The sequence below is a fragment of the Colletotrichum aenigma genome, assembly GCF_013390185.1.
Source record: "Colletotrichum aenigma strain Cg56 chromosome Unknown KSG_Cg56_contig06, whole genome shotgun sequence".
In the NCBI taxonomy this organism is placed as follows: Eukaryota; Fungi; Ascomycota; class Sordariomycetes; order Glomerellales; family Glomerellaceae; genus Colletotrichum; species Colletotrichum aenigma.
Window position 1 is genome coordinate 4,157,452 of NW_023500912.1, and position 24,199 is coordinate 4,181,650.

A 24,199-nucleotide genomic window follows, 5' to 3' on the forward strand; every position below is an offset into this window, starting at 1 on the left:
TGGCGATTTTTTTGTCCCATGCAACCAACTCTAGATCCATGTAGACCGACCGAACCGAACGACTAGACCTTTTGAGAGAAAAGAGTCAGTCACCGTGTCCGAGTCCGGCTTCGCTTTTTGGACGCCAATAAAATCCCTCGAGAGCCTTTTGCAAAGCCCCGTCCACAACGTACCATTTCCTTTCCTCCCCCGAGGACGAAGCCTCAGCATTTATCGCTGGGCGGACCAGACGGCCTTGACGAGGCCATCGCGCTGGGCAAGGCGGTTGAAAGCGTCATCACTCTCACCCATGGCACGGACGAAACCGCAGAGGGCGTAGACGTGGTTCTCGCCGGGGACAGCGCGGCCGTTCTCGTCAACCTTGGCGACGGAGATCTGGACGGAGGCGTGGTCCTTGGCCTTGATGATGCGGTTGGTGGCGCTGCACTTGCGCGGAACGTAGCTGGAGGAGAAAACATGTTAGCAAATCCGTCTCTGTGCCTGTTCATCCTCCATCGCATTGCGATCCCTGGCCTTCCTCCCAATTCTCAATCGTGAAGCAGAGGTCCGAGAGGGGAACCGAGAGAGATTCCACGCAAAAAAATGCCGCCTTCTTCTGCTCTCTTTTCCCCCTCGAGCTCCTTTCCTCCAGAACGAGAATTCGGCTACCGGCGCGCGGGTGCATCGTGACCTGACGTCTCGAGGACGGGTGGTTTGGTTTTCGCTTACAGATCGACGATCTCGCCCTTGTCGTTCTCCATTGCTGCGGTTGGCGTTCGGGGGGTTGTCTAGAGAAGTTGTTGGTGATTTTGCGTTACGCGGAAGTGGTCGTCGGGAAGAGACTGAGGCGTGGTGGGGGTGACTTCTTAATTTTGCCAAAAAACTGTGTGGGCGCCTCCTGCCAAAAGCCCGGTGGGTTGCGCCTGCCGAGCCGGCGGCAGGGCTGCAGTCACGTGTCGCTTGAGTCAGGTGATTGCGCGGCAATGACGCGGTTGTCGAGGGCGCTTGGGACGCTCGGGCCTCCACCCCGCTGCAGCGTTGGTACGTGCTCCGCTGAGGCTTTGGTCCCGTTTAGTGGTGTTAGTGGTGTCGCGCGTAGTGTGTTTTGAAGGACGGGAGGGCGTGAATGACAAGTCGATGCGCCATTGCCACCACCAATACATCTGAGACACTACGGGCGACTTCAATGTCTACACACGCCTTGCAGCCACTACGATAGTCTCTCGCAGACCCCCAACAAACATCCTGCTGCGGCTTGTGTTGAAACCATGCGCCCGGCGCATCACCCTGGGCCTGCCGAGATACACGATGGGGTCTCCGTTCGGGACCATTCCTCATGACCACTACAGCCTCTCCTCCTCGCCAGGACTTCCGTCTCTCGACCAGATCAAATCACAGAACCCTTCACGACCTCCGCTCCGAAGTGGCAGCGCGGCGATGCCCATTCCCGACAATGCAAGCCATAGCTTCAGTAGCATGTCCAGCTTCCTCCGCCACGAGCACTCCACGATCGATCTAACGACTCCGTCTAAACCTCCGACCGAGACCTCTGGCATGCCTCCGCCACCGCTACCCGAAGAGGAGGAGCCAGTTGTTGTGTGCCTCGCGACGGTATCGAAACCGAAGCGGAAAAGAGGTGTCAAGGTGTTGGAGAAGAAGCCAGGCCAACCGCCTCCAAAACCAGCCAAAGCTGGGAAGGCCGCCAAGGAGAAGGAGGAAACCGAGGCCGACCAACCGTGGAAGAAGTACTTGAAGGACGCTGCCGAGAAAGAAGAGAAGGAGGCCAAGGCTACAAAGGCCAAACCTGCGGCCAAAGCTAGAACGATGAGGAAGAAGAAGGAGGAAACTGTCAGTCGCCACTTTGCCAAACCGAAAGACGAGGACAAGGACCAGGACCGGGAGGCTGAGGCGCCTAAGCCGCCAAAGAGGACCAAGAAAGATGCGGATGAACCTTTGGATTTGGAGGCGGCTATGCGCCGTCACAAGGATTGGACACCGCCGCCTGCCGATACTGCTGCTGGTTCAAATCAACAGGTCGTGGATTTGCTTTCCTCAACCGATAAGACCTCAAGTCTTGTCGCCTCAAAGGAGACTTTCGATAATCTTTTCAAGAACTATGCGCACCCGGAGGAGGAGCCGGTACGGCCTTCCGTCGAGCCACCCGACAATGAGCGTCAGGTCTTAGGGAAGAGGAAGTTGATCGAGACTGTATCTATCAACGAAACGGCCAAGGCGGGCCCGTCCGAGAGAGCGGCCCCGAAGGCCAAGGCGCCCAGGAAGAAGCCTCGAACTATCACTGAGCTGGCGACAGCTGCCTATAAGGTCCCAGAAGCTACTGAGCAGCAGGAAACAGCTGCACTTGCACCCGAGAGCAATGGTGTCGAAGCAGAGGAGCCGAAGGGCAAGGGAAAGAAGAGGGCATCCAAGGCCAAGAAGCCGAAAAAGATGCCACCGCCGGAACCTGTTCTTCTTTCACCGACCGCAGCTTTGAGACAGGCCGCAAAACAGGACTACGTTTTTGGCACTTCGAGCCAGCTGGCTCGGGAACACTCGCCAACATTCCTACGAGACCTTCAATCAGCTCTCCAAGCTTCAAACTCGCGAGGAAAGGAGGACGACCCCTTCGTGACGCCCATCAACAGTGATGCGGTAGAACCAGAACCGCGACAGAAGCTATGGGGTGTCGGGGCAAGAGACGAAGATGGCAGAGTTTTGGACCTCGAAGTCATCAACTTGGCAGACACGCCACAGGGAAATGAAGGCACATCTGAAGGGCCCAATCCATTTGGATACGTGGCCGCGGACAAACAGGCGCCACCACCACCGAATCACTTTCCATCAGATGACTCGTTCCCTGATATTGACGATCTTCTCGGAAAAGCAATTGCCGGGGAGCTGCCTAGCATTCAAGAGGAGGCACCATCCTTTCAACCTACGGCAGCTCAAACCGCCCCGAAGGAACCAAGCCCTGCGCCCGAACATGAAGCCGCGTCCCCAGCCGAAAAGGACATCTCCGAGGATGACATTGACCTGCCGCCGCCGCGGTTGCCGTCAGTGACTGGCAGAGGAACACGACAGCCTGCTGCCAAAGCCAAACCTGTCCAAGAACCCAGCAAACCCAAATTCGACCTATACACTGACGTCCAGCTCGCACGTGAAATCTCCTCGTACGGGTTCAAGCCAGTCAAAAGACGCACGGCTATGCTTGCTCTATTGGACCAGTGCTGGGAAAGTAAGCAGCGACCAGCGCTTTCTTCCCTCCCCACGAACCATCCGATGATCTCGACGATATCTGAGTCACAGACAGCTGCCAATGTGCAAAGGGCTGCAGCTGCTGTGTCACCCAAACGCCCGCGGGGCCGTCCGAGAAAGAACAGTGACGTTGCGCCAGCATCCCAGGAGGTGTCACCTAAACGTGGGCCGGGACGGCCCAGGAAGGACCCCAGCATCGAAGTCATGTCGTCGCCCAAACGCCCGCGGGGTCGCCCGAGAAAGAGTAGCATCGAGATCCCGTCCAGTGAGCCGCCGCCGTCAGCTCAGCCTCCACCGCCATCTCCCAAACGGCGACCCGGACGGCCGAGGAAAACCGCTGAGCCGACACGAACCACCGGCGGCACGATAAGCAACAAGGGTAAATCCAAGGCAGCTGCAGATACCCCAGACGTAGCCTCGCCGGCGGCGTCACGCGCGAGGAAGCTTGCGTCGCAGAACATCATCGAGATTCCTGATTCGGCCTCTGAAGGGTCACTGTCGCCGTCGCCCTACTCATCTCCGGAACCAATGTTCTCGTCACCGCCGCCGGTGGATGCTTCCTTATCAATCACGGAAGATACGGAGATGTCGCTCGCTGCGTCGCCAAAGAGCCAGGAGTCTGCGGCTCTGTTTGAGTGCATCACCGAAGCCGTGACGACGGCACCCCCAACCACGGACCCGAAGAAGCCCACATTTCATGAGATGATGTTGATGTATGACCCTATCGTGCTGGAGGACCTTGCCACTTGGCTGAACACAGGTCAGCTGTCTAGAGTTGGATACGACGGAGAGGTCTCTGCGGTTGAAGTGAAGCAATGGTGTGAGTCCAAGAGCGTTTGCTGTCTTTGGCGCGAGAGCTTGCGAGGAGGCGAGAGGAAGAGATATTGATTTGGAGTTGAGGCAAGGATACCCTCTACATGTTTATGCATTCATCACGGCGTAACTTGGGTAGGCACAGGCATAGCTTTGGAGAGGTCTAGCATTCACTTAACATGCGCAATACCAAACTTTTATACGTTGATATATTGATCTCAGTGCCTCTCGACTCGAACTATTCATGATGATTTGAAAATAAGAAGTCCGGATGTCGATCGTTGCTCGCCGCACGGCATTCCTCAACCGGCGCCGGGCGCGGTCACAGGGCGCTCACCGAACCTCGGCAAAACATCAAACAACCCCGCTGCGATGATCTAGTCCGCAACACACCTCATGACTTTGAGCTAGCCGGACAGGCTGTTCCCCGGGGATCTTCTAATGTCTACATTCATATTTTCACGGTGCATTCGCGCGTGGTCAAATTCATCAATACTAGCAATCCGATTCACGAATTCGCGCTCAATTGCGACCGGAAGCTCGACCCGAAGGCCGACGAGTCCGAATACGCCGCCACTCACAACAGCCACATTTCATTTCGAAGGCGCGACGGGCGTAGCAATCATGTCACAAAAGCGGGCATCCTCTTCATCAAAGGAGAAGAAAGAAGTCCAGGCGCCGCGGCCGAGTTCAAGGTACGCCGCAACCCTCGCAAACCGACCCAACAGGCGCGCGCTAACCGGGCACCAGCATCCTCCTCCTCTCGCCGACGAACCAGGTCCTGCTGCTCCACCGGGTGAAGACGTCTACATCGTTCGCCTCCGCGCATGTCTTTCCCGGAGGGAACTTGGACGCGTTCCACGACGGGGAGGTGCCTGCGCCCGAGGCGAGGGGGAGGCACGAGGACGGGCCGGCGTATCGGCTTGGTGCGATTCGGGAGTGTTTTGAGGAGACGGGGATTCTGCTTGCGATGAAGAAGGGCGCGGCGGCGGGGGATGAGTCTGCGCTGGTGAACTTGTCGTCTGCGGATAGGGATGTTGCGAGGAAGCGGATTCATGGGAATGAGGTGAGGTTTGGGGAATGGGTTGAGAGTGTCGGGGGTGTTCCGGACGTTGGTATGTGGCTCTACTTGTCAACTCAACTCACCTCGATGAACCCCAGAAGAGCGCTGCGGTTCACAGCCTTCTGCGACCCTTTGACTGGCAAACGGAGGATGCAGCAGCACTGACAAGCAACAGATCGTTTAATGCCCTTCACGAGATGGGTTACCCCGACCAACGTCCCGAAACGCTTCACAACGCAAATGTACATCTACATGCTCCCGCACTCCGCCTCAACAGGCGCCGAGGCCGCGGAGCACGAGATCATCGTCCCGACGCCGGACGGGGGCGTGGAGCACACGGCCGCCAAGTTCGACGACGCCTCCGTATGGCTCTCCCGCGCCGACAAGGGCGAGATCATCCTCTTTCCGCCGCAGTATTACCTGCTCTTCCTCGTCGCGCAGTTCTGCAAGGGCTCTTCGAGTGGGGCCGGTGTCGAGCACTTCGCGGCGCAGCGGGAGCAGCTGAAGGAATTCCTGAAGCGCATCCCGACGGCCGAGTCGGAGGCAGCGAGGAAGCAGCCCACGTCGGAGATCCCCTGGGCGGACAAGGTCATGAGCCCGCATAACCTGTTCATCCGCGAGGAGGACAACCGCGTTGTGCTCGGGATCGATAAGCCGGGGCCGGAGCTCAAGGGTTCGGGGCGCGGGGGAGACTGGGAGAGGGTCGTTTTGGTTAAGTTCACGCGCGAGGGCCCGCGCAAGGTCGAGGTTCGGGGGCGGGAGGAGGTCTTGAGGGAGGAGAAGGAGGAGAAGAGGGCGAGAGAGGAGTCGGAGAAGTCGAAGATCTAAGCCGATGGGTTCGGGCACAACGGGTTCGGACAGCGTGCTAGCGGTTGTTGTTCCTGTCTTGCAGATATTAGAGATTCAACAGACGAAGATGAATGAATACATAGAGGTTTTCCTCAAGAGATGATGTCTCTCGAAAGTGCACCTTGCTGACAGCCTGGAGAAACCAACAACACTGTCAGCAAGCCCAGCCAGCCCTACGCATCGACACCGCCCCCAACACACGGCCGTCCCTCGCCTTTCCACGTTTCTCTGTTCTCCCCTTCTGAGTTAAAGACCTGGAAACCGAACGATCGGGAGGATGAGATGTGACGGCCGGTAAATAGGAACTAAATGTGCAAAAAGAGCGAACTGCTCCTGCACAGTACTATTCGAAAGCGACCTTGCAAGCAAACCTTCCTGGCTGCGAGTCAGGCGCTGCGTTCCCTCCCCTCACACCCACAACCAGCAGGACTGCACTTGCACTGCAAACGTAGTCTGAGCTTCGAGGAGCTTCAGAATCTGGGGTGTCCTCTCAACCCCGAAAACATGCGGCGGTGCCAGCCTATGCGGCTCTGCTCGTCCCAAGAGAGACTGGTGAACCGCGGGTACAGAGGCAAAAGGGCAGTGGAAGGGTTTCTAGGAAGGTTGCAGCAAACGAGAGATGGTGTGCTGGGCTTGCTGCTCGAAGACCGCTCCAACAAGAGCAGCCACGCAGCCCACGCAGCTAACCGACACATGCAGACATCTCCTCCGTGGCCGCGTCGGGGGCGACCCGGCGTTTGTGGTGTTGGTGATTTGATTCCACACCATCTCTCCACACCAATGGTAACTCACTGCTTCTTTCTCTCATCCCTCCCGGCCTTTCCTCCACTCTTTCATCGGTTCCCTCCACTCTACAATTTCATACCCTCCCCACCCTCCGTTCTGCCTGCCCTTCTCGGGACGAGGCCGGCGCGGCAGCCCGATGAACCATTGGCCCGAGATACGGTCGATTTATGATCTGATTCTGCTAATGGGCCACTGACGGGGGGTTTGGTTGGTTAGGAAGATCTCAGAGGCGCTGTTCAAAAGATTCCCTCCTGCAAGTTTGACGTTTTTTCTGATCATCCTCACGAAATCAATCATTTACACCCTTTCACCAACCCCCGCGTGGTAGAGACCTTTTGCATAAGAAGGTTTCTTTGTTGCTCCTTGACCGGTATGGCTTTAGGCTCTTGCAGACTCCTGCTGCCGTCATGAGGGGGCGCCACAGGCCTGAGCGAGAGCTTTGATGCCGGTGTTGACTCTCTTTATCCCTGATCCTCGTCCCGAAGATTTCCCCACGTCGACACAATTTGCAGCTCGTCCTGCATCATCACATACGTGGCATCGGACTTGAATGTTATCCCGACTCAAATATAGTCTCGTGGACAGTTTATCGGATCATAATGACGCCTCCTGCCGACGGGAGAGCGGGAGACGGTGTGTTTCCGGGCAAGGTTCAAGGTCGTTAGCTCCATCTCTGCCATCTGCTGCTATCTCAAAGCCAGTCTTTCGGCCCAAGAACCCCTCATCTGATGACAATTGATGACCAATCCAGCAGGTGCGTTCATCCCCGTGGGGGACAATCTCATCGAGCTCAGGTTGGGAGTCAATGGCTCTGGCGGTGAAGCCTCAGCCGTTCGTGTCATTCCCGTGACGGTGACGACGACGTGACGGACGGACAGACGGCCCCGAGCATGCCCGAATGGCACCAAGCAAGGTTTCTTTCTTCGCACAAGGAGAGAACTACCCAGGTCTTGAGAAGATGGGTCCGGGTACCTTGACCGGCTTGTCACTTTCTTCAGCAATGTGCAAAAGTGAGAAGTTCTCGAAACAATCACTTGCCGAAGCAGCTCGACGAAACCAATACCACATTAGCCAGGGTAGCTCTTCCATACCCCCAGAAGAGACGGACGCCGTAAACACTACCTTACTCTGTAGGGCTAATCGGTGACCACCTCCAGCCAAGGCTGCACGACTGGCGGCACACCTTCCTTGCTCGTAACAAAGCGGGGGTGATGTATCTACATATGAACGTGATTGGAGGGCTTGTAAGCCCAAGCTGCACTCTCTGCACCCGCATGTGGTTACTTCATGCAAGAGTATGTAGCTGGCGTCCTCGAAATAAACGGTTACAAGCCACCTAAAAAGAAGTGGACCTTGCCTTCGTAAGGTAGACAATGGACATACGAAAGCGAGGGCTGGAAAAGATTCCCGAAATAAGGGAGCCTGGTTATCAGTTCTAGTTCATATTTAGGGGTTTACGCGCCGTTGTCGTGCCGTTCCATGCCGTCCCATGCCCCCCTAAGGCCCATCCCGCATATCGTGGCCACCCCCCCGGCAAGTAGGGGGTGAGCGGATGATGGATCGCGGATGGTTATCGGATATCAGACAGTTCAGACGGAAGAAAATTGTGTCAACACACTCACATGCTCCAGGTGGCCATCAACTTGCAAGGGCTTAGACAAGGGGGCTTCTCGCAGAGCCTCAAAAATTGGGGCTTTGTCCTATGGGACGCCGAGACCGAGGAGATCCTCGTGGCAGATGATAGGTATGGATATCCGAATCATTCGGAGAGGGGTTTGGATGTCCAGGGTTGTGTCCCGGCCGCAGACAAGGGTGGCACTTTCAAGCGTTTGAATTGCTGTGAAGGGCAACCCTGTTGATGCTAGCGTATAACAGCTGACCCACGAAGGGGCGACTATCTTGTAGATTGAGTGAACCCGGGAGCAGTATCCGAGGAGGGGACAACAAGATGTTCGCTAATATGCATCGGCAAATGTTCTTTCGATATGAAAACTTATAAATACCCCTTGGGCTCTCGATGAGATGACAAGATTTTAAGTATCAACACCATCGAAGCTGGGCTTCTTGAAACAAATACTGCATAAAAGACAATCCTGAACTCTCTCGTTCAAAACTCACGTCCTGTCTTTCTTCTCTTGAAATACATCATGGCTGACAGGTAAGCCGTTTCATCAAGATGTATGATCACGGTCACTAACCACGATCTAGTACTTCGCCGAACCCGATGCTCGACATCTACATCAAGGACACCACTAGTGTTCCTGACAGGCTTCAGAATGGTGGCAAGAAGTGAAACCGCGTTCGCTGGTAGTCAACATGCGCACCTCTTCCGCTGTCCTGTAAGACGGATGGCGGTATTGCATGCGCCTAGTGGGGGCTTGAGATTTCGAGGAGGCAGTAAAGGCTTGTTTGATACCCCACTTTGGAGATGAAATATCTTTAAATACTAGTGTTGATTACCTTCGGGTCAATATATTGTTTTAGTTCTTCCTGTCCGATTGGCTGGGAAGCTGGGGCTGGACTCAGGACATACAGAGTAGCTGCTGGACTGCGTTTGGATGAGTTCCATTGCTCACCATATTACCTCGGATACGCTCCTTAAATTGTGGCGCTAGAAGCACCAAGACTCACAGTAACAATTCAACACAGAAGATCTCCCGTTGAAATCTTAAGCTATACTTTACTCTCCGCGTAACCAGAGTGAATGGTCTGAATCAACCTAAGGAGATTTCAGCTGACACTCCAGCTGTGGCGAGTACATGTACAATAGAAGCGAGCTTGAAAATCATTGGCAAGGCTTATGCGGAACGATCCTTCTTTGAGGCTCTGCAGGAAACAAGGCCTGTAATGTAGTATAAAATATGCACGTATCTGCCATCCTCAACCCCTGATCCTCGTCAGACATGTACGTCAAACTTGTACGCGATCATCTGCCCTATCAATCGCTTGGTTCATCTTGATACCGCTGTTGTTACGTGGCCTGCGGCATGTTGGTATTTACGAGGTGTCGTGGTCTAGGATGATTCGTATCATGCCATACTGACGTTCGTTCGGTCAACTAGTGACACCTGAACGCCTCGAAGGCGATACCCAAAGCAGTAATCGGAGGTACAGCGTCTTTATATGTAAGGTAACGACTCAACCCATAAGTATTGGCGTGTCAAGCTGAAGCTTTGACCTGAAGTTTGCTGCTTGTTTCCCCGCGTCGAGCTGCCAAGCTCGGGTCTGCTACCCGTGCCATGCTTGGCGATGCTACCTATCCATAATACCTCACATCTAGCAACAACACAACGCGAAGCCTATTGACTGCTGGAAACGCATCTCGGGGATTGATCGCGAGCTCCCGAATATAAACATTGCGCGAACAACTCTGGAGACGAAGATCAATACGCCACATTGCGGGACTCTCGATCACACACATTGATCAACACGCATTGCCGCAAATCATTGAAGAAATGACGAACTCCTTGCGAGCTTCAGCTACATGTACATCACCACACCACCCCGTCAGATCCTCTCGAGCATCACTCTACCTGTAATCTCACGCAGAACGCATGGTTGTACCCTGATCCACGACGCGAGACCAGCGAACTACCTCTATAATACGCACATGTGCTGCAAACTATTGTCTGCATCCCCCCCACAAGCGAGTCGCTTGCACACCGCATCGCTCGATGTGAGCAACCATGTCGCTACCTTCACTGCAAACTGCTCAGCGGTGCCACGAAGTTCTCATGCACTCTCATATGCAAGAGAGGCATGGATGTGGGGGTGATTGGGTCTTGGTGAGGGGCATATGTATGTTGCGCTGTTGGCTGCAAAGCCTGCATGTAAACTGACCAGGGACAAAGACCGGGGAGAAAGTCCTCATCGAGAGAGCGAGAGGGGTGGTTTCTACACACCTTCGTCTGGCAGAAGTCAAAACGAAACGGTTTAATCTCTGGCCCATCCTTTCTCGATGAAGAATCCCGGGAGGGGGGGCGTGTCGTAGAGCCTGAACTTTGAACGTTGTTGGATGAGCCCGCCGTGCGCGCGCGCGTCGTCGGCCCCGCTGGGAGACGTAAAACGGCACGGGGTGAATCGTCCGTCCGTCACGGCGACTGGACGAACCCCGACCGAGTCGCGAGGATGACCGCAGGCAGAGCCTCATGTTTGGGGTGGGATTTGCGTTCGGTTGGTCGGCTTCGTTGTTTTGGCCTTCGGGTTGTCGTAGATTGTGCCGGGTCTCATGAGGTTTGGCCCGCTTTGGGGGTGGTGGCCCCTCGGCTCGCCTCTGGGTCTGATAATGGATCTCCGGCGTGGTATTGGGTACGGATACGGGGTCGGGGTTTTGCTGTGAAAGTGGGAATGGTGTCAGTTGCGTTCCGATGGAGCAGGTGACCAGCGGAAAGCTGCGCGGGATGAAGTGAGGAACGTGGCAGGGTACGGGTACGATATCCGAGATGATGATCTTGTCTGTGAAATCTTACGAGTATAAAAACCCCTTGACCTCATCTTGAGATTGTGACGAGGTAACTGAAAGTTGAAGAAGCCCGTCGCCGATTAATCGCATGTCAAGCATTCTTCGCCCTCTACATCTACCGATTTTACTGTCCACCAATCTGTCTCAGACCTCGTGTCATCAGCTGTCACTATGAACAAGAACACTTACTTTGACGTCTTCGTAAATGGGTAAGCAAAGATTCCATGCAAAATATTGCTTCGGGGGCTGACGATGTTACAGCAGTGAACAGGGCATGCTTGATGTTTACCTCAACGACACGGGCAATGTCCAAGATCGCCTCTTGAACCCTCAACCACCCCCGCCTCCGCCTCCACAGCCTTCGCAATGAACGGGGGAAAGATTCATTCACTTGGAAGCAAGTTCTCTGAGGCTACACACACCTAGATAACGGATGAATCTCCAACGACACATGAAAGCAACAGAAACCATTTCGATACCCCTTGGAGTTGGCGTTGAGTGGTGGCGTTTTCCTTTTGGGCTGCTTTGTTTGGGAGCCAACTGAGATTCTCAGTCGAGCTGTGGGACAGATGATGGCGATGACATGTACACTTTCGTGGCTGATGCTTGGAGCTTTTCAATACATCCTACTTGAAAAACATTTTAGCACTTTTGAACCGAGCTTTTGAATAGGGACAGTGAATGAGATTCATTGTTAGCATGAAGAAGAATAGAGAAGAGTGTAAAAGGATGTGGTAAGTCATAAAGACCTGGTGCCATTCTTTGTGATATCTTCATTACTGAGCAAAGCCGACCAGCACCATTTCCTTGTGCGTATCCATGCCCTTGTTCACCGTCTGTCGCTTGTCGTCATCGTGAGGTCGTCCCGAAGAAAAGGCGTCTTGTTTAGTGCGAGAGAAAACCAGCACCACCATTCTTGATGCCCAACTCACACATCTTCATGGCAAGGGCATCCTTGAGCTCCGACTGAGCAGCCTTCTGGACCTCGGCGAACTCCCTAGCCTCCTCAGGGCTCATGAGCTCATCCTCCTTATCGTCCTTCTTATCATCCTCCTTACGCTTTCCCCAGTCGGCGCGCTCCTGACGACGGATCTTGCCCATCATCTTCTCGAGTTGCTCGTTGGTCCAGTCGGCGAAGAAGGTGTCAGGCTTCTTCTCAGGCTTCTCCCCAAGGAGGGCGTCGATGGCCTTTGCAGTATGAGTCTCCTCGTCGTAGGCGATGGGATGCTGGCGGTATCCCGAGAACTTGATGGCGAGGCGGCGCGCCTCGTAGAGGCGCATCATGACCTTGGCCGGGACGGTAGGCTTCATGTATCGCAGAGCGGTCTTGGTCCAGTTGGCCTTGCGGGCGGCGGCGATGAAGGTCCCGGCAGTGCCATCAGTAGCCGCCATGTGAGGCGCAAGCTTGGTGGCCTTCTCGAAGAGCTCGGCCATGGCGGCGTCGACGGCGCGGGTGTCGAGGTGGGGAGTGACGGCGCGCAGAGCGTTCTTGAAGGCAATGGTCTCATTCTCATCGTCGAGGTACTTCACCTCCTGGTTGGTGTGGTCGCGGTACATCTCGAAGCCTGCGCCGGAAGGAAGGATCTTCTTGAGCGTCTTGGACTTGGACTTGGTCTTCTTGGTCGCTGTCTTCTGGGTATTGTCGGCGGCGACGGCGGGGACGCCAGAGACGACGGGAGGGAGCTCTTGAGCCTGAGACATCGTGTAGGACTCTGCTGTCTGGTCAGATATTGTCGAAAGTGGCGAGTAAAGCAGAATGAGGCAAGTCGTGGATTTGTGGGAGAGAATGGGGGTTGAATAGTGGAAGAGTCAGATCGCGCGCGGATAGTATTCACTTTGCGATCGATAAGAGGCGTTGATCGCAAAGCTGAATAGAATAGGCTGGAAGAAAGGACGGACAAGAGTGATTCAGACGTTGACTTATGTGTTTGATGCGATGAGGCAAGATTGTAAGCTGGTTGTGTTGTGAAGTTGTGAAGCGACGAGTAGGTTGTCGAGGGTGAAGTCTGTTGGAGGTGGATGGACGCGATGGAGAGTGAGAAGATCTGAAAACTTTTCACTGCCGCTCGTATGTTATTTTAAATGTAGGAATGAACGGCATCAAAGGGTGGCAAGAGGTGAGATGGAGGTGACCCAGCATTAAGGGACTAGGTAGGTGAAGCGTCAGGTGAATGAATGAGCAACTCCCGACGGGTAGACAAGGACGACGGAGACGACAAGGACGCGTCAAAACAGAAACGCGTCGAGTCCTTCCCTTTTGAGAAGGAAGCACTTGCCTTCCCTTCTCACCTTCGACTTCACCTTCACCCTCTCAACCTGAGGCTGCCCCTCCTTACCCTTCTTTATCCAAACAGTGATGCCTGATTGTCACCAGAGCGGCCGGGTGGCCTGGGGGATGATACCCTCAGGTTATCTCTGAACAAGATATTGGACTCTTCCTGTTCGATTCCCCGTCGCTGCGCAAAAACCACCTTAACCACTGGTGTACGTCGGATGTGGTGAGAGCCTCCGTCTAATGTGCATCTTTGGATAGCGGTCTCTTGTGTTCCAAGGCCCTTGATGCTGCGGGCGCTGGGGACCCGGTTTCGGTGCTACGAGCCTGGAAGTTCTTTGAAAACTCCCTCTGATCATCAATTCAGAAATTTTCTTTTTTTCATTTTGTTCAATTGTTCTGACTTTTGACATGATCATTTTGGACGTGTGTAGCGAAATTTCTTCGCGCGATCAATAATTGAATTGACACATGCCAGAACGCGATAATGAAAATTAATAACTTCGAATTGAACATAAAACTGATTAACACGCCGACACATACGACGATTACGATCCTCCGCCGCAACCTCCTCCTCATCCCCCTCCTCCACAACCGCCTCCACTTATCATAACAACTGATCCTGCATATGCTCCGCAACCTACACATCCTGTTAGCGACAGCAACAGACATTCTTCGAAAAAACCTCGACGTACCGCCCATCTGGTTTGGAGTTCTCCCAGCCCATACTCCCTACAACTCAGTCAGTAAATCTCCAAGTCCATCCATGGCTGCGAAACTTACATCCGAGGTGGAACACCCACCCGGCCCGCCACACCCCCCAGCCGCGATGTCATTGCTGCCACACAACCCCTGGGCACATCCCGCCCAGCTCCCCGTCCCAGCATGCATGATCCCCGGGTCGGCTGCGACGTAGATGCCCGCGGTGAGGTGCGCCGGGTACATGTTCGGCCCGTAGCGGTGATACGTGCTGCCCCAGTGGTTGTAGTACTCCTCGGGCTTGGGCAGCTTGACGCCCTTCTTCGACGCGCGCTTCGCGGCCCGCTCGTACGCGCCGTCCATGCGGTGCTTGCAGATCTGCCGCTGCTGGTAGCGCAGGGCCTTGCGGCCGCCGTTCTCTTTCGAGAGGACGGCGTTGTGGGCGGAGATGTGGACTTCGGCGCCCGGGGCGGAGGGTTTTGCGGAGGCGTTGAAGTTGTCGATCGCTGGGTAGAGTTAGACTTTCAGTCCACGAAGACGAAGAAAGGGGGAGATGGGTGGGGGTTACTTTTCTGTTGTTTTGTGCGCCCAAAGATGCTCGAGTCGTTGATGGTGTGGTTGGTGCGGATAACTGTGAAGTGTCAACTTCAAAGCGGCATGCCAAAGAAAAAGGGGCTCTTGACATACTATCACACCACCCACAAACACACTCGGAGTACACTTCATTAAACTTGTCCAGATACGTCCTGCTACTCCACTCAAACGCCTCCGTAAGCCGCTCCTCGTCGATCTTGTCGTTGTGGTCGATGAACCTGGCCTCCTTGGTCCCCGTGGTCGCGGAGTTGAAAGTGCTGAACTTGTAATATGCCCGCGGGGCTAGCTGGTGCGTATGCCACGCGAGGTCGACGTCCAGCGTCGGGACGCAGAGGGAGTAGGGGTTCTCCGTCATGATGAGCATGAAGCGGCTGTATTTCTGGAGGAGGCGGTCCATGATGCCGCGCTGGTTGGGGCCGTGGAGCCAGTCGATCTGAAGAAGATGGTCAGTAAATAACACCATTGTGTTAACTCAGTCTGGGGGTCAACTCACGTTGTACATCTTCTCCACAAACACACCCTGCCGCACCGTGGCTCCAACAAGATCCAGCGCGAAGATGGAGTAATTATCCCAGTACCGCGACATCATCTTCTTGCTCTGCACTCTCTCCGTGCGCGAGAGGATCTTATTGTACGGCTTCTTGTCCAGCTCCTGGATCCTCCCGTATGCGTCGTTGTCCTCCAGCGTCACCTGAATAATATTACGAACGTTTTCCATCGTGGGTGGCTTCTGCAGCCCCGGCCGGACGAGCCTCCTCAGCTCCTCAATCATCCCGAAGCCGAGCAAGCGGTTGGGGAAGGTGGCCTCTCTGAAGGTCTGCCCCTGGGGCGCATGCCCGTCGGCCTGCGGGATGGGCATCCCGACCTTCGGCTCGAGGACGGCGCTGGGGACGGTATGGTTGTCGGCGAGGTAATGCTCTGCGTCGCTGAGCATCTTGGCCACGGAGAGGAAGCGCCGCGTGATGATGGTACCGCAGCCTGCCGTGCAAAGCTGGAAGAAGTCTCCGTCGCCAAAGCCCTTGCCGACGAGGCCTGGCTTTCTGGGTGCTATTAGCAGGTGATGAATGGAGTGAGTTGAGGACTTACGCTTCGCCTTTGTAGAGCTCCGGTAGGCCGCAGGTGGTCCATGGGGCTTCTATGGTCTCCTTGCAAACGGGGCATTCCATGTACTTCGCCAGGGGCTCTGCGACGTTATCCCATGCTCGCCCAGTGCTAGCCTCCCAGTTCGCTTTGGCGGCATCCGTGGCGATGTAGTTGAACTTGGCATCGATGATTTTGTTGACTTGAGCCCATGGCATGCCCGTTGTCCAGAACGTCTTCATCCCATAGCGCATCGTATCCTCGAGGAAAGCTCTCGGGTTGAGCATGTGCGCGTGCCAGATCATGAGAACATCTGCACCTGTGAGTCACGATATTGTTTAGGAGGAAAGCGATCCAACTCACCCAACGGGGGAAGAATATCCAGAGTCCATGGGAAATCATCCCCGCCATCCGGAAACTCGAGATACTTCTCCGACTTGATCTTCATGTCCTCCTCCTTCAGCCGCTCTCCGGCCAACGTCATCCACCAAGTCTCGTACCGATCAACCGCGCGCGCCAAGAACACCGCCCACCGCTTCTCGCGTAACTTCGAGAGCACATCCTTGACATAGTCCTCCGACTTCTTGCTCGACCCGGCCTCCTCGCTGTCCGGCTTCGGTCCGGCCCTCGTATCCCAGATCTCCCACAGCCCGTCGGTATACCCAACCTCCTCCTTCAGCGTCTGGATCGCAAACAGAAGTTTCAGATGAGCCAGGCACGAGTCGACGTCCGGATCGCGCTGCGTGCTCAGCCTTAGCGCCGAAAACGCAGCCGTCAAGTTCGCAACCTCGGCCTCGGTGGGCGGCGGCCGCGCGCCTCCCTTGGACCCGTTGATGGACTCAAACGACGGCGGCTGGTCCTCGAACGCAGGCGGTTCGGTCTGCGCGTCCTCGTATGTGGGAGGCGGAGTGGCGGCGCGCTCCGCCTTGGCCTTTTCGGCCTCTGCCTCTCCCTCCTTCTCCTTCTCCTTCTTCGATCTCTTGAAGAAGGAGGGCATCGCCGCTTTGCTTAACAGTGGGACCTCTCTAGTGGGGTGACGATGTATGGGGGAGATGAGGGTTGGAGAATGCGGGGTTGGATTGGGGCTGTAAGACGTCGAATGATTCTCACAGTCCGACCGTTGTGACGGACATCAGATGAACTTCACGGAGACACGCGATTGCTTTTAAGCATAAATCCCAGGGCTTCCAGAAGAACCGAGGGAGAAGAATGCCTTGCCCAGCATCTGAGACCTTTCTGACGTGTCCTGTAATAAGCGCCTCGTTCCTTGTCGTGGATTCATCCGTGGGACCGTCAGCAGATCAGCTGGTAAACATGTCTTGGGCGACTAGGCAGACTCGTGAATTACGGCACAGCAACACCACACCCCAGATATTCTCTCCTGGCGGGCGGAAAGCAGCTTAGCGCCCGCCACCACAAAGCTTCGAGGACCCGTCGAGATGGTTCCTTTCGGGCGAAGTCACCCATCCTTCACGAGGGCCATTGGCCAATCGGCGGGGTTGCGGAACGTAAACAATCGGGTAGCTCGTAAGCCTGTTGGAGTGGCATCTCGGACTCTTTTATCGCTCATACGCAAGGGTGCCGCTTCTCCGGATTATTGGGGTCAGGCGACTGCAGGGTTGGATCGTTTTGAGGCCCCTTGACTGCTTCTGGCCCCTGGGTCGGTGAGCTCTTAACATCGTGATTGGCAAACGTCATTCATTGTCTTACCGAGATATCGCCCAGCCAGTGTCACAATACGTGCAACATCATGAGCGTTATTGGTTTCAGAAACAGACGGCTTAGCCACTTTCACGTTGCAAGAGACAAATAGGCACCATCAAGTTGTGATTCAACCGTCTTATTTTTTATCCTATCCTTCCTCTTACAGCTTCCTTCATTCCATTCTCATCGTCTAGAAGACAAAGTTCTCAGCAACGCCCTTGACCAGGTTCTGCGCAAGTAGCTTGTGGATAGCAAGACCGGCGTGGTAGTTGTCGGCCCAGATGCAGTCGCTGGAGCCGTAGCAGGTCGCATCCTTGGCACCGTACTGCGCAAAGTTCTCGACAACAGTATCAAAAGAAGGCTTGGTGTCGAAAACAAGCCCCTTGACGCCGCTGTTAGCAGACTTGAAGGTAGCCAGGCGGGTGGTGAGCTCGGAGTTGTAGGAGCTGATGTCGTCGCGCAGGCGCTGCAAATCCGTCTCGCTCTGGCCGATCATGGCGGGGATCTGGTCGGAGAAGGGCGGGACGGAGAGCAGCACAAAGTTCTTCAGCCCGTCGTCGGCGAGCGTCTGCAGCAGCTCGAAGTAGCGGTCCATGATCTTGGCCACGGGCGCGGACTCCTTGTCCCAGAAGGGCTCGCCGACGTCGTTGATGCCGATCCACACGGCGACGAGCGCGTTGGCCTTGTCGGCCACCGCGCTGGAGACGTACTGCTTGTACTGGTCGACCTGGTCGTCGACGCAGTACTGCGCGTACGTGTCGACGATGTCCTTGTCGGTGGTGGCGCCCGTGACGGCGAAGTCGTAGGTGAGGATCTGGCTGGTGTTGAGGGTGCTGGTGAGGTGGCCGACCCAGTTGAGGCCGCTCGAGGTGGTCTGGCCGGGCAGCGCCGGGTTGCCGAGCGGGTTGCCGGCGGCGGGGAGGGTGCCGCCGGGCCAGAAGCCGACAGTGGAGTAGGAGTCGCCGCTGGATCTGGGGTCAGCTGTATGCCGGCATGCAGAGTGTTATGATCATGGTGGTGTCTTACAAGACGATCAGGCTCTTGGAGGAGCTGTTGGCCTGTCTCGGGGTGACGGCGGCGCCGCGGCTGACGTGCCAGGTAGGGCTGGCAAAGGACAGGGACAGGCCGGCTGCGAAAGAGAGAGCGGTTGCGAAAGACTTCATTTTGTCGAGAGGGGTCGCGTTGAAATGATATGTACCAGCAAATGAATATCAACAAGAAACGTAGAATTGAAGAAAGAACGTGAAGAGAAACGATAGTCAGACCAACGAGAGACTCGGACAATATCCAGAACCAGAGCCAGAAAGAGACGGTTCAAGTGGGATGGCGCCGGCGCGACATACATATTATATGAAGCCCGTCCATCCCCCCATCCCAAAACCTAGACAGGCCGAAAGGTCAAAAATCACACCAAGCAAACAGGGAGGAAAAAGGTCTTCGTCACGGCTCGTTTGCAGTACATTGAGTACCCCATCCACGGGCGCGCCGCTATTCGCCGTGATTGGTGGAAGAGTCGCCCGTGGCCCGGGCTTGGGCGGTGCAACCCCCAAAAGGGGCGAGATTGCAGGCGTTCCGCTGGGGCGTGCGGGGCCGCCGTCTCCCTTTTTTGCGCAGTCGATGTCGACAGATGAGCAGATCGCGGCGCGTGGAGAGCCGTTCACAGCGATGCTTCTGTCTGCTTGTGGCCCGAACGAGCCTGCTGGGTTCTCGAATAGGAAGTTTCCAATTTTGGAGGTTTTTGTCTTTTGGAGGCTCTTTGGGAGTTGACGACAGAGTTGATGGGCATCATCCGAACATGCCGACTCCAACACCAGATCTGAAGAGACCCGGCAAACCGGACAAGAGTCGAGTCAACTTGTGTTATGGTGGCCTGTTTGCAGAAACGTTCAGCACTTCAGAGCCTGTGTTTCAACGGTTGACTAGGTGCATTTACTGCGACTAGGTTGTGGGGGGCTTGTGCTGGTCTTGTCACATTGACTATCTTCATTCAGAACCTTCATGATGGACGGTGATAGTTATTCACACGACGATGTCTTTCTGTATATTGATGAAATCCGCTTCCAAATTTTTTCATATCTATGTACCAAGAATCAAATAAAATATCTACAGTTGAAGAACTATACGCCACCTCCCTGCAAACATTTTAGAAGGCGGGATCGGCGTTCTTGATCAACATCTCAAAGTACTCCTGGAACCAAGTACCAGCCTCCGGCGCAGGAGTAAACGAAGACCCCGAGCTGCACTTCTCATCGTAACGCGTCGCCGAAGAGTTGCTCGTGCCGTCACTCTCGCCGCCAGGCTTGACCCACACAATCGCATCCAGCGTGTCAATACCCGTCTTCACCGTCGGCCGCGCCCCGAAGCCCGCGTCCTTGACGTTGCACCAGTCGCCCCAGATCTGCTGGCCCGTGGGCTGCTTGCCGCTGCGGCCCTGGTCGACGAGGTAGTTGGCAGGGTACCCGGCTGTCTTGAGCATCGGCGTGAGCGCCGCGTGGAACTTGCTCTCGTCGTAGTTGTTGTTGGGTGTCGTGTACGAGGGCGCGGAGGTCAGGTTCCAGCCGTTGAAGTTGGAGACGTTGGTCACGAGGCCGCGGACCGCCTTGGGGGAGCCGGCCTTCTTGTACACGTCGGCGTAGAGGGTGGCGGTGGGCTGGAGGTTGGCTTCCCAGCCGAGCCAGCCGGCGTGGCCGGCGTCGACGTAGATGGCGACGTTGTCGAGGTTGAGCGTCTTGAAGGCGTAGTCGGTGGCGGCCTTATAGGTGTCCGCTGCCTGGGAGCACTTTTGCACGCCCATGTTGGTGATGAGGTTGGCCAGTCCGTCGGGTTCTGGTTGATGTAAGCATATGATCTGCTGAGACATTCATGAACAGAGACATTCATGAACAGAGACATACCGTAAACAAACACAATACGGGTGTCGGAGTACTCCTTAGCGAGCGCGGCGATAGGGTTAATGTACTCCGTCTTGTACTTGTCCAGACCCCCATCAGCGATGGCAAGCTCTCCAGCCGAAGCCTTGGCCGAGCAGTCACGGTCAGGGAAATTGTAAACAACGTAGGTGCCGGCGTAAGGAGGGTTCGCCCCGCCCTGGTTCAGCTTGCGGATCTCAGCAAGAGTGCTGTTCATCAAGCTGATCTTCTCGCGAGTATCGCTGTGCGGGTGTTAGTTAGCTTGTCCAGATGATCCATCCAGCACCACAAGAACTCACAGCCAGGCGAAGGAGGGAACCTCGGCAACCTTGGCCGCCTTCGTGGCGAGGTCGCCGGTCATCTTGGGGATGGCCAGGTTCTTGATCTCATCGGCGTAGTAAGGGTTGGGAAATAGCTGCCTATCGGCGAGCGGGTTGCCGTCGTAGGAAGCAACCTGGCGGGCCTTGACGGGTCCGGCGAGTGCGGCCGGCGTCAAAGCCGCGGTGAGGAGGAAGTGGGCGAGCATGCTGAAAGGTTCAAGACAAGATAAGGCTGGGTACCGAAGAAGAGAAAACGAGTGTCGTGCCTGCGATCAGTAATTGGCTTTAACGCGATGGAGATGTTCCATGCCATGTGTCTCAGAGCCGGACAACCTCTTCCTCTTATACAACACGTCCAATCCCGCCAAGCTGGAGAGAAGGCCCTGATTCCGAATAATCTCACCTCCGCCGCAGCCGTCAAACAAGGCCTCAAGGGTCGCCCCGGGGTAAAGACGCCGGTCCTTCATCTTAGACGGCATCCCCAAGGATGGCGGGACGATCTCTGCGGTTAACCGTCGCCCAGCGTTCTGAGGTTACTTTTTCGGCCGTGTGAGATACAATGCGGCCGGGGCTCTGCCGGCGGGGATGATGCTGGGAACACGGCCGAGTGGCATTGGCGCCGAGCCGTCCTGTGCCTGGAACGGTGCTGCTTTGGGGAAGTTCGGGGGTTTGGACAGCTGTTCTTGGCCATTCAACGTGGTACGGAGCCGCTGCCTCCGAGAAATCCACGTGAGCGCATGTTAACCCCAGGGATTCATCGGCAGTGCTGCCCGCCTTATTAGCTACCCCGGGCCCACCAAGTTCGGATGACAACATTCGACCAGAAGAAAATTGCGCAGCGTGAATGGCAATTTGGGGGCCGCCAGATTGATTAAGGGGAGAATTGCAGTCCAGGCACGCTGAGCTGTTTCGTATGGGTGCCCTTGTCCGCGGTGATGTAACTCTGAAAGTTGGGGAAAACCTTAGTTTCGATCCATGGACTAGAGTGAGGGGGAAACTCGAAAGAGCGCAATGTGTTTTGAGAATGATCTGAAAGTGGGGGACCGGAGGCCCATAGGAGAATCTCGAGTCAATAGCGACGCGAATTGTATTTCCGAGACGGATGGATGAAGTCTGATTTGCCAAGTAATTGCTAAAAGGTGCAGTCTGATGCGATGTCAGGGGGAGGTCTGCTGATGGTTTGGCTGAAGTCATGAGCCGCAGCATGCGATTGAAAGCGCTAATTACCAAATGGATGTCGGGGAAACGAATGCATCCCATCAGACTGCCGTCGTCCTATTTCTTTTTCAACATCATCGGATCGTCCATCCGTTCGGACGGGCACTAAGCCCACATTTTACCCTCCATGATCGACACGTTCACAGCTGTGCACGGGACGCTCGCGATGCCGTGCGGTTTTTGTGGAAACACGAACCCATGTTTTGGACATTAGGAATAAGAAACTTGTGCTAACACTGACGGCGATGTGGCCCTCGAATCCGGATACCAAGTCTTGGTCTTTCCTTGTGAACCAGACTCGAGGCGCTGGGCATGGAAACCCAAGAACCTTGGCAATGGAAATGTGCACCTAGCCCAAGCAGTACCAGAAATAGCCCCGCGTCTGAGTATGTAAGATGATCACCTCTGTAAGTTGACTCATATGAACATAGGCAGCCTAAGCAACAGCCTCTGGAAGACCAGAGTCCTCATGATGCATCATCTTGAAAAGCGGGTCCCAGACAGTCACTGGACTCATTGTCGACTTGCCGTACACCAAGGGAACCACGTTTTCGGCCGAGCATTCGAGGGCTTGTCCGTTGAGATTTTCATCGTCTAAGAACTTGTTGAATGCGGACACGACAGTCGAGAGCTGAGTGATGCTAGAAAATGCTATCAGCAAAGCACTTAAGGACGCATTGTGAGGTTACTGATTACCACTCAGGATGGACTGCGGCGATCATCCCAGCAGGCACCAAAGGCGTCCGAATGACGCCAGGCAAGACGACGTTGATCCGAACGTTGTCTTTCTGTCGTCATGTTAGATGTGTCAACGATTGCTGTGATCCACACCAGTCTCTGACATACAATCTTGAGCACTCGGGATGCCCCGCGCACGAAGCCGATCATGCCAGCTTTGGCGCCGCAATACTCCGGAGAAGCTTCGTGGGGGTTGACAGCCGCATTGCTCGATGTCGCAATGATGTTACCTCCAGGGGTCTCGTTCTTCCGCATGAAATGGATGGCCAACTGCGTGCCGTACACCAGCCCCCTTGAGGCTAATATCGGTACACACCATGTTGGGTTTTGGCGGCACTTTGTCCGACCCTCTGTGGTTGAGAATATAGATTGAGCCTCTGTCGGGAACGCCCGCGTTGGCTAGCAGTGCATCGATCCTGCCGTGCCGATTCCACACTTCCTGGAAAGTCTTCGCTTGTTCGTCGTAGCTGGAGACATCCGTCACGGAAGCTGGCATTGTCGCCGAGCTCCTGTAACAGTTTCTCGTTGGTGTTGATGTCGGCCATTGCGACCTGCCAACCCTGCTTCACTAGATCCCTGCTTAATGCCTCGCCTATCCCTGACTGCGAACAATTTCAGTTCCCTCGAAAAACTGGAGTGAGAAAAATTGCAGAATCTTCTTACCGATGCCCCAGTCACGATCGCAACCTTCCTGTCCGACCTCCTTAGTGGGGCAACGTCGGCTTTTCCTCTCAGACCGATCGTCGATGTCTTGGAAAGCTGGAACCTCCTTGGTGTCTTGCCATGATGGATGTATCGAAGCTGATGAGCTACAGGTGCCTGAGTTGGCAATGCCCTCGTTGCGAGCCTGACCACACGACCAACGGTGCAAGGCCGAAGAAGCATTGCATCAAGTCTGAGAGTATCCAAGTTACAGACTCAAATAAGCGAGCGGACAGGAGGCTGCATTTAAGACATTTCATTTCGAATAGCGGCGGTCAGATTTCCACATCACAACTTCCGACCGCCTTTCATGAATGACAACTCACAACCAAACATGCGCAGCGTTGAGGACTTGCCACGTCAACTGCCGCAACTGTTTGTTTCTATCTTGGGTTGCATGTTGGCGCAAGAATAGAAATTCTACAGCAGAGACAATAAAGGAGAAGGTCGGTTAAGCTGCTGAACGGGACCCTGTTGTTAGCAAACATCAACCAGCTGACAGTCATGCCCTGTTGCGCGTGATACGGTATTGATCAACGGGATCACTTCTCTCTGCATAACACTGACGCAATCATGTCCCACGTATAAAAACCAAAACCATTTTTGCGAATATTTACTTCATTCAGCACGACTCAACTGGCATCTCGGTAGCGCGAAGAACGGTAGTTGGCTGGATTTGGGCATGAAATGTCGTCTTTATGGGTTTCATGTTGACTAACATAAGCATTCTAGCCCGTTCAACAAATCCATCCCAGAGTT

At 55.1% G+C, this 24,199-nt stretch overlaps 7 protein-coding genes across 7 annotated transcripts; 2 read left to right on the plus strand and 5 right to left on the minus strand.

Annotated features, from left to right (window-relative positions):
- Positions 1-210: 210 nt before the first annotated feature.
- On the minus strand, positions 211-740 carry crp-7 (40S ribosomal protein S21; the record flags this gene model as incomplete). Its single annotated transcript, XM_037325371.1, has 2 exons — positions 211-442; positions 709-740. 2 exons carry the CDS (start codon positions 738-740, stop codon positions 211-213), a joined length of 264 nt encoding a protein of 87 aa, XP_037176549.1.
- A 547-nt stretch (positions 741-1,287) lies between these two features.
- Positions 1,288-4,119, plus strand: SLX4 (Structure-specific endonuclease subunit SLX4; the record flags this gene model as incomplete). The annotated part of the gene is made up of 1 exon (XM_037325372.1): positions 1,288-4,119. The coding sequence occupies one exon, from the start codon at positions 1,288-1,290 to the stop codon at positions 4,117-4,119; it is 2,832 nt and encodes a 943-aa protein (XP_037176609.1).
- Positions 4,120-4,668: 549 nt separating this feature from the next.
- On the plus strand, positions 4,669-5,935 carry nudt19 (Nucleoside diphosphate-linked moiety X motif 19; the record flags this gene model as incomplete). Its single annotated transcript, XM_037325373.1, has 3 exons — positions 4,669-4,739; positions 4,795-5,159; positions 5,283-5,935. The coding sequence occupies 3 exons, from the start codon at positions 4,669-4,671 to the stop codon at positions 5,933-5,935; spliced, it is 1,089 nt and encodes a 362-aa protein (XP_037176550.1).
- An 8,273-nt stretch (positions 5,936-14,208) lies between these two features.
- CGCA056_v010127 (uncharacterized protein) lies at positions 14,209-16,846 on the minus strand (the record flags this gene model as incomplete). The annotated part of the gene is made up of 7 exons (XM_037325374.1): positions 14,209-14,214; positions 14,260-14,681; positions 14,744-14,806; positions 14,863-15,202; positions 15,263-15,809; positions 15,856-16,162; positions 16,213-16,846. The coding sequence occupies 7 exons, from the start codon at positions 16,844-16,846 to the stop codon at positions 14,209-14,211; spliced, it is 2,319 nt and encodes a 772-aa protein (XP_037176222.1).
- Positions 16,847-17,743: 897 nt separating this feature from the next.
- On the minus strand, positions 17,744-18,716 carry aes1-6 (Acetylesterase; the record flags this gene model as incomplete). Its single annotated transcript, XM_037325375.1, has 2 exons — positions 17,744-18,518; positions 18,580-18,716. The coding sequence occupies 2 exons, from the start codon at positions 18,714-18,716 to the stop codon at positions 17,744-17,746; spliced, it is 912 nt and encodes a 303-aa protein (XP_037176620.1).
- Positions 18,717-19,696: 980 nt separating this feature from the next.
- Positions 19,697-20,988, minus strand: CEL6A (1,4-beta-D-glucan cellobiohydrolase CEL6A; the record flags this gene model as incomplete). The annotated part of the gene is made up of 3 exons (XM_037325376.1): positions 19,697-20,379; positions 20,448-20,704; positions 20,762-20,988. The coding sequence occupies 3 exons, from the start codon at positions 20,986-20,988 to the stop codon at positions 19,697-19,699; spliced, it is 1,167 nt and encodes a 388-aa protein (XP_037176619.1).
- A 1,448-nt stretch (positions 20,989-22,436) lies between these two features.
- CGCA056_v010130 (15-hydroxyprostaglandin dehydrogenase) lies at positions 22,437-23,234 on the minus strand (the record flags this gene model as incomplete). The annotated part of the gene is made up of 4 exons (XM_037325377.1): positions 22,437-22,641; positions 22,697-22,788; positions 22,847-23,008; positions 23,055-23,234. 4 exons carry the CDS (start codon positions 23,232-23,234, stop codon positions 22,437-22,439), a joined length of 639 nt encoding a protein of 212 aa, XP_037176723.1.
- Positions 23,235-24,199: the final 965 nt, after the last annotated feature.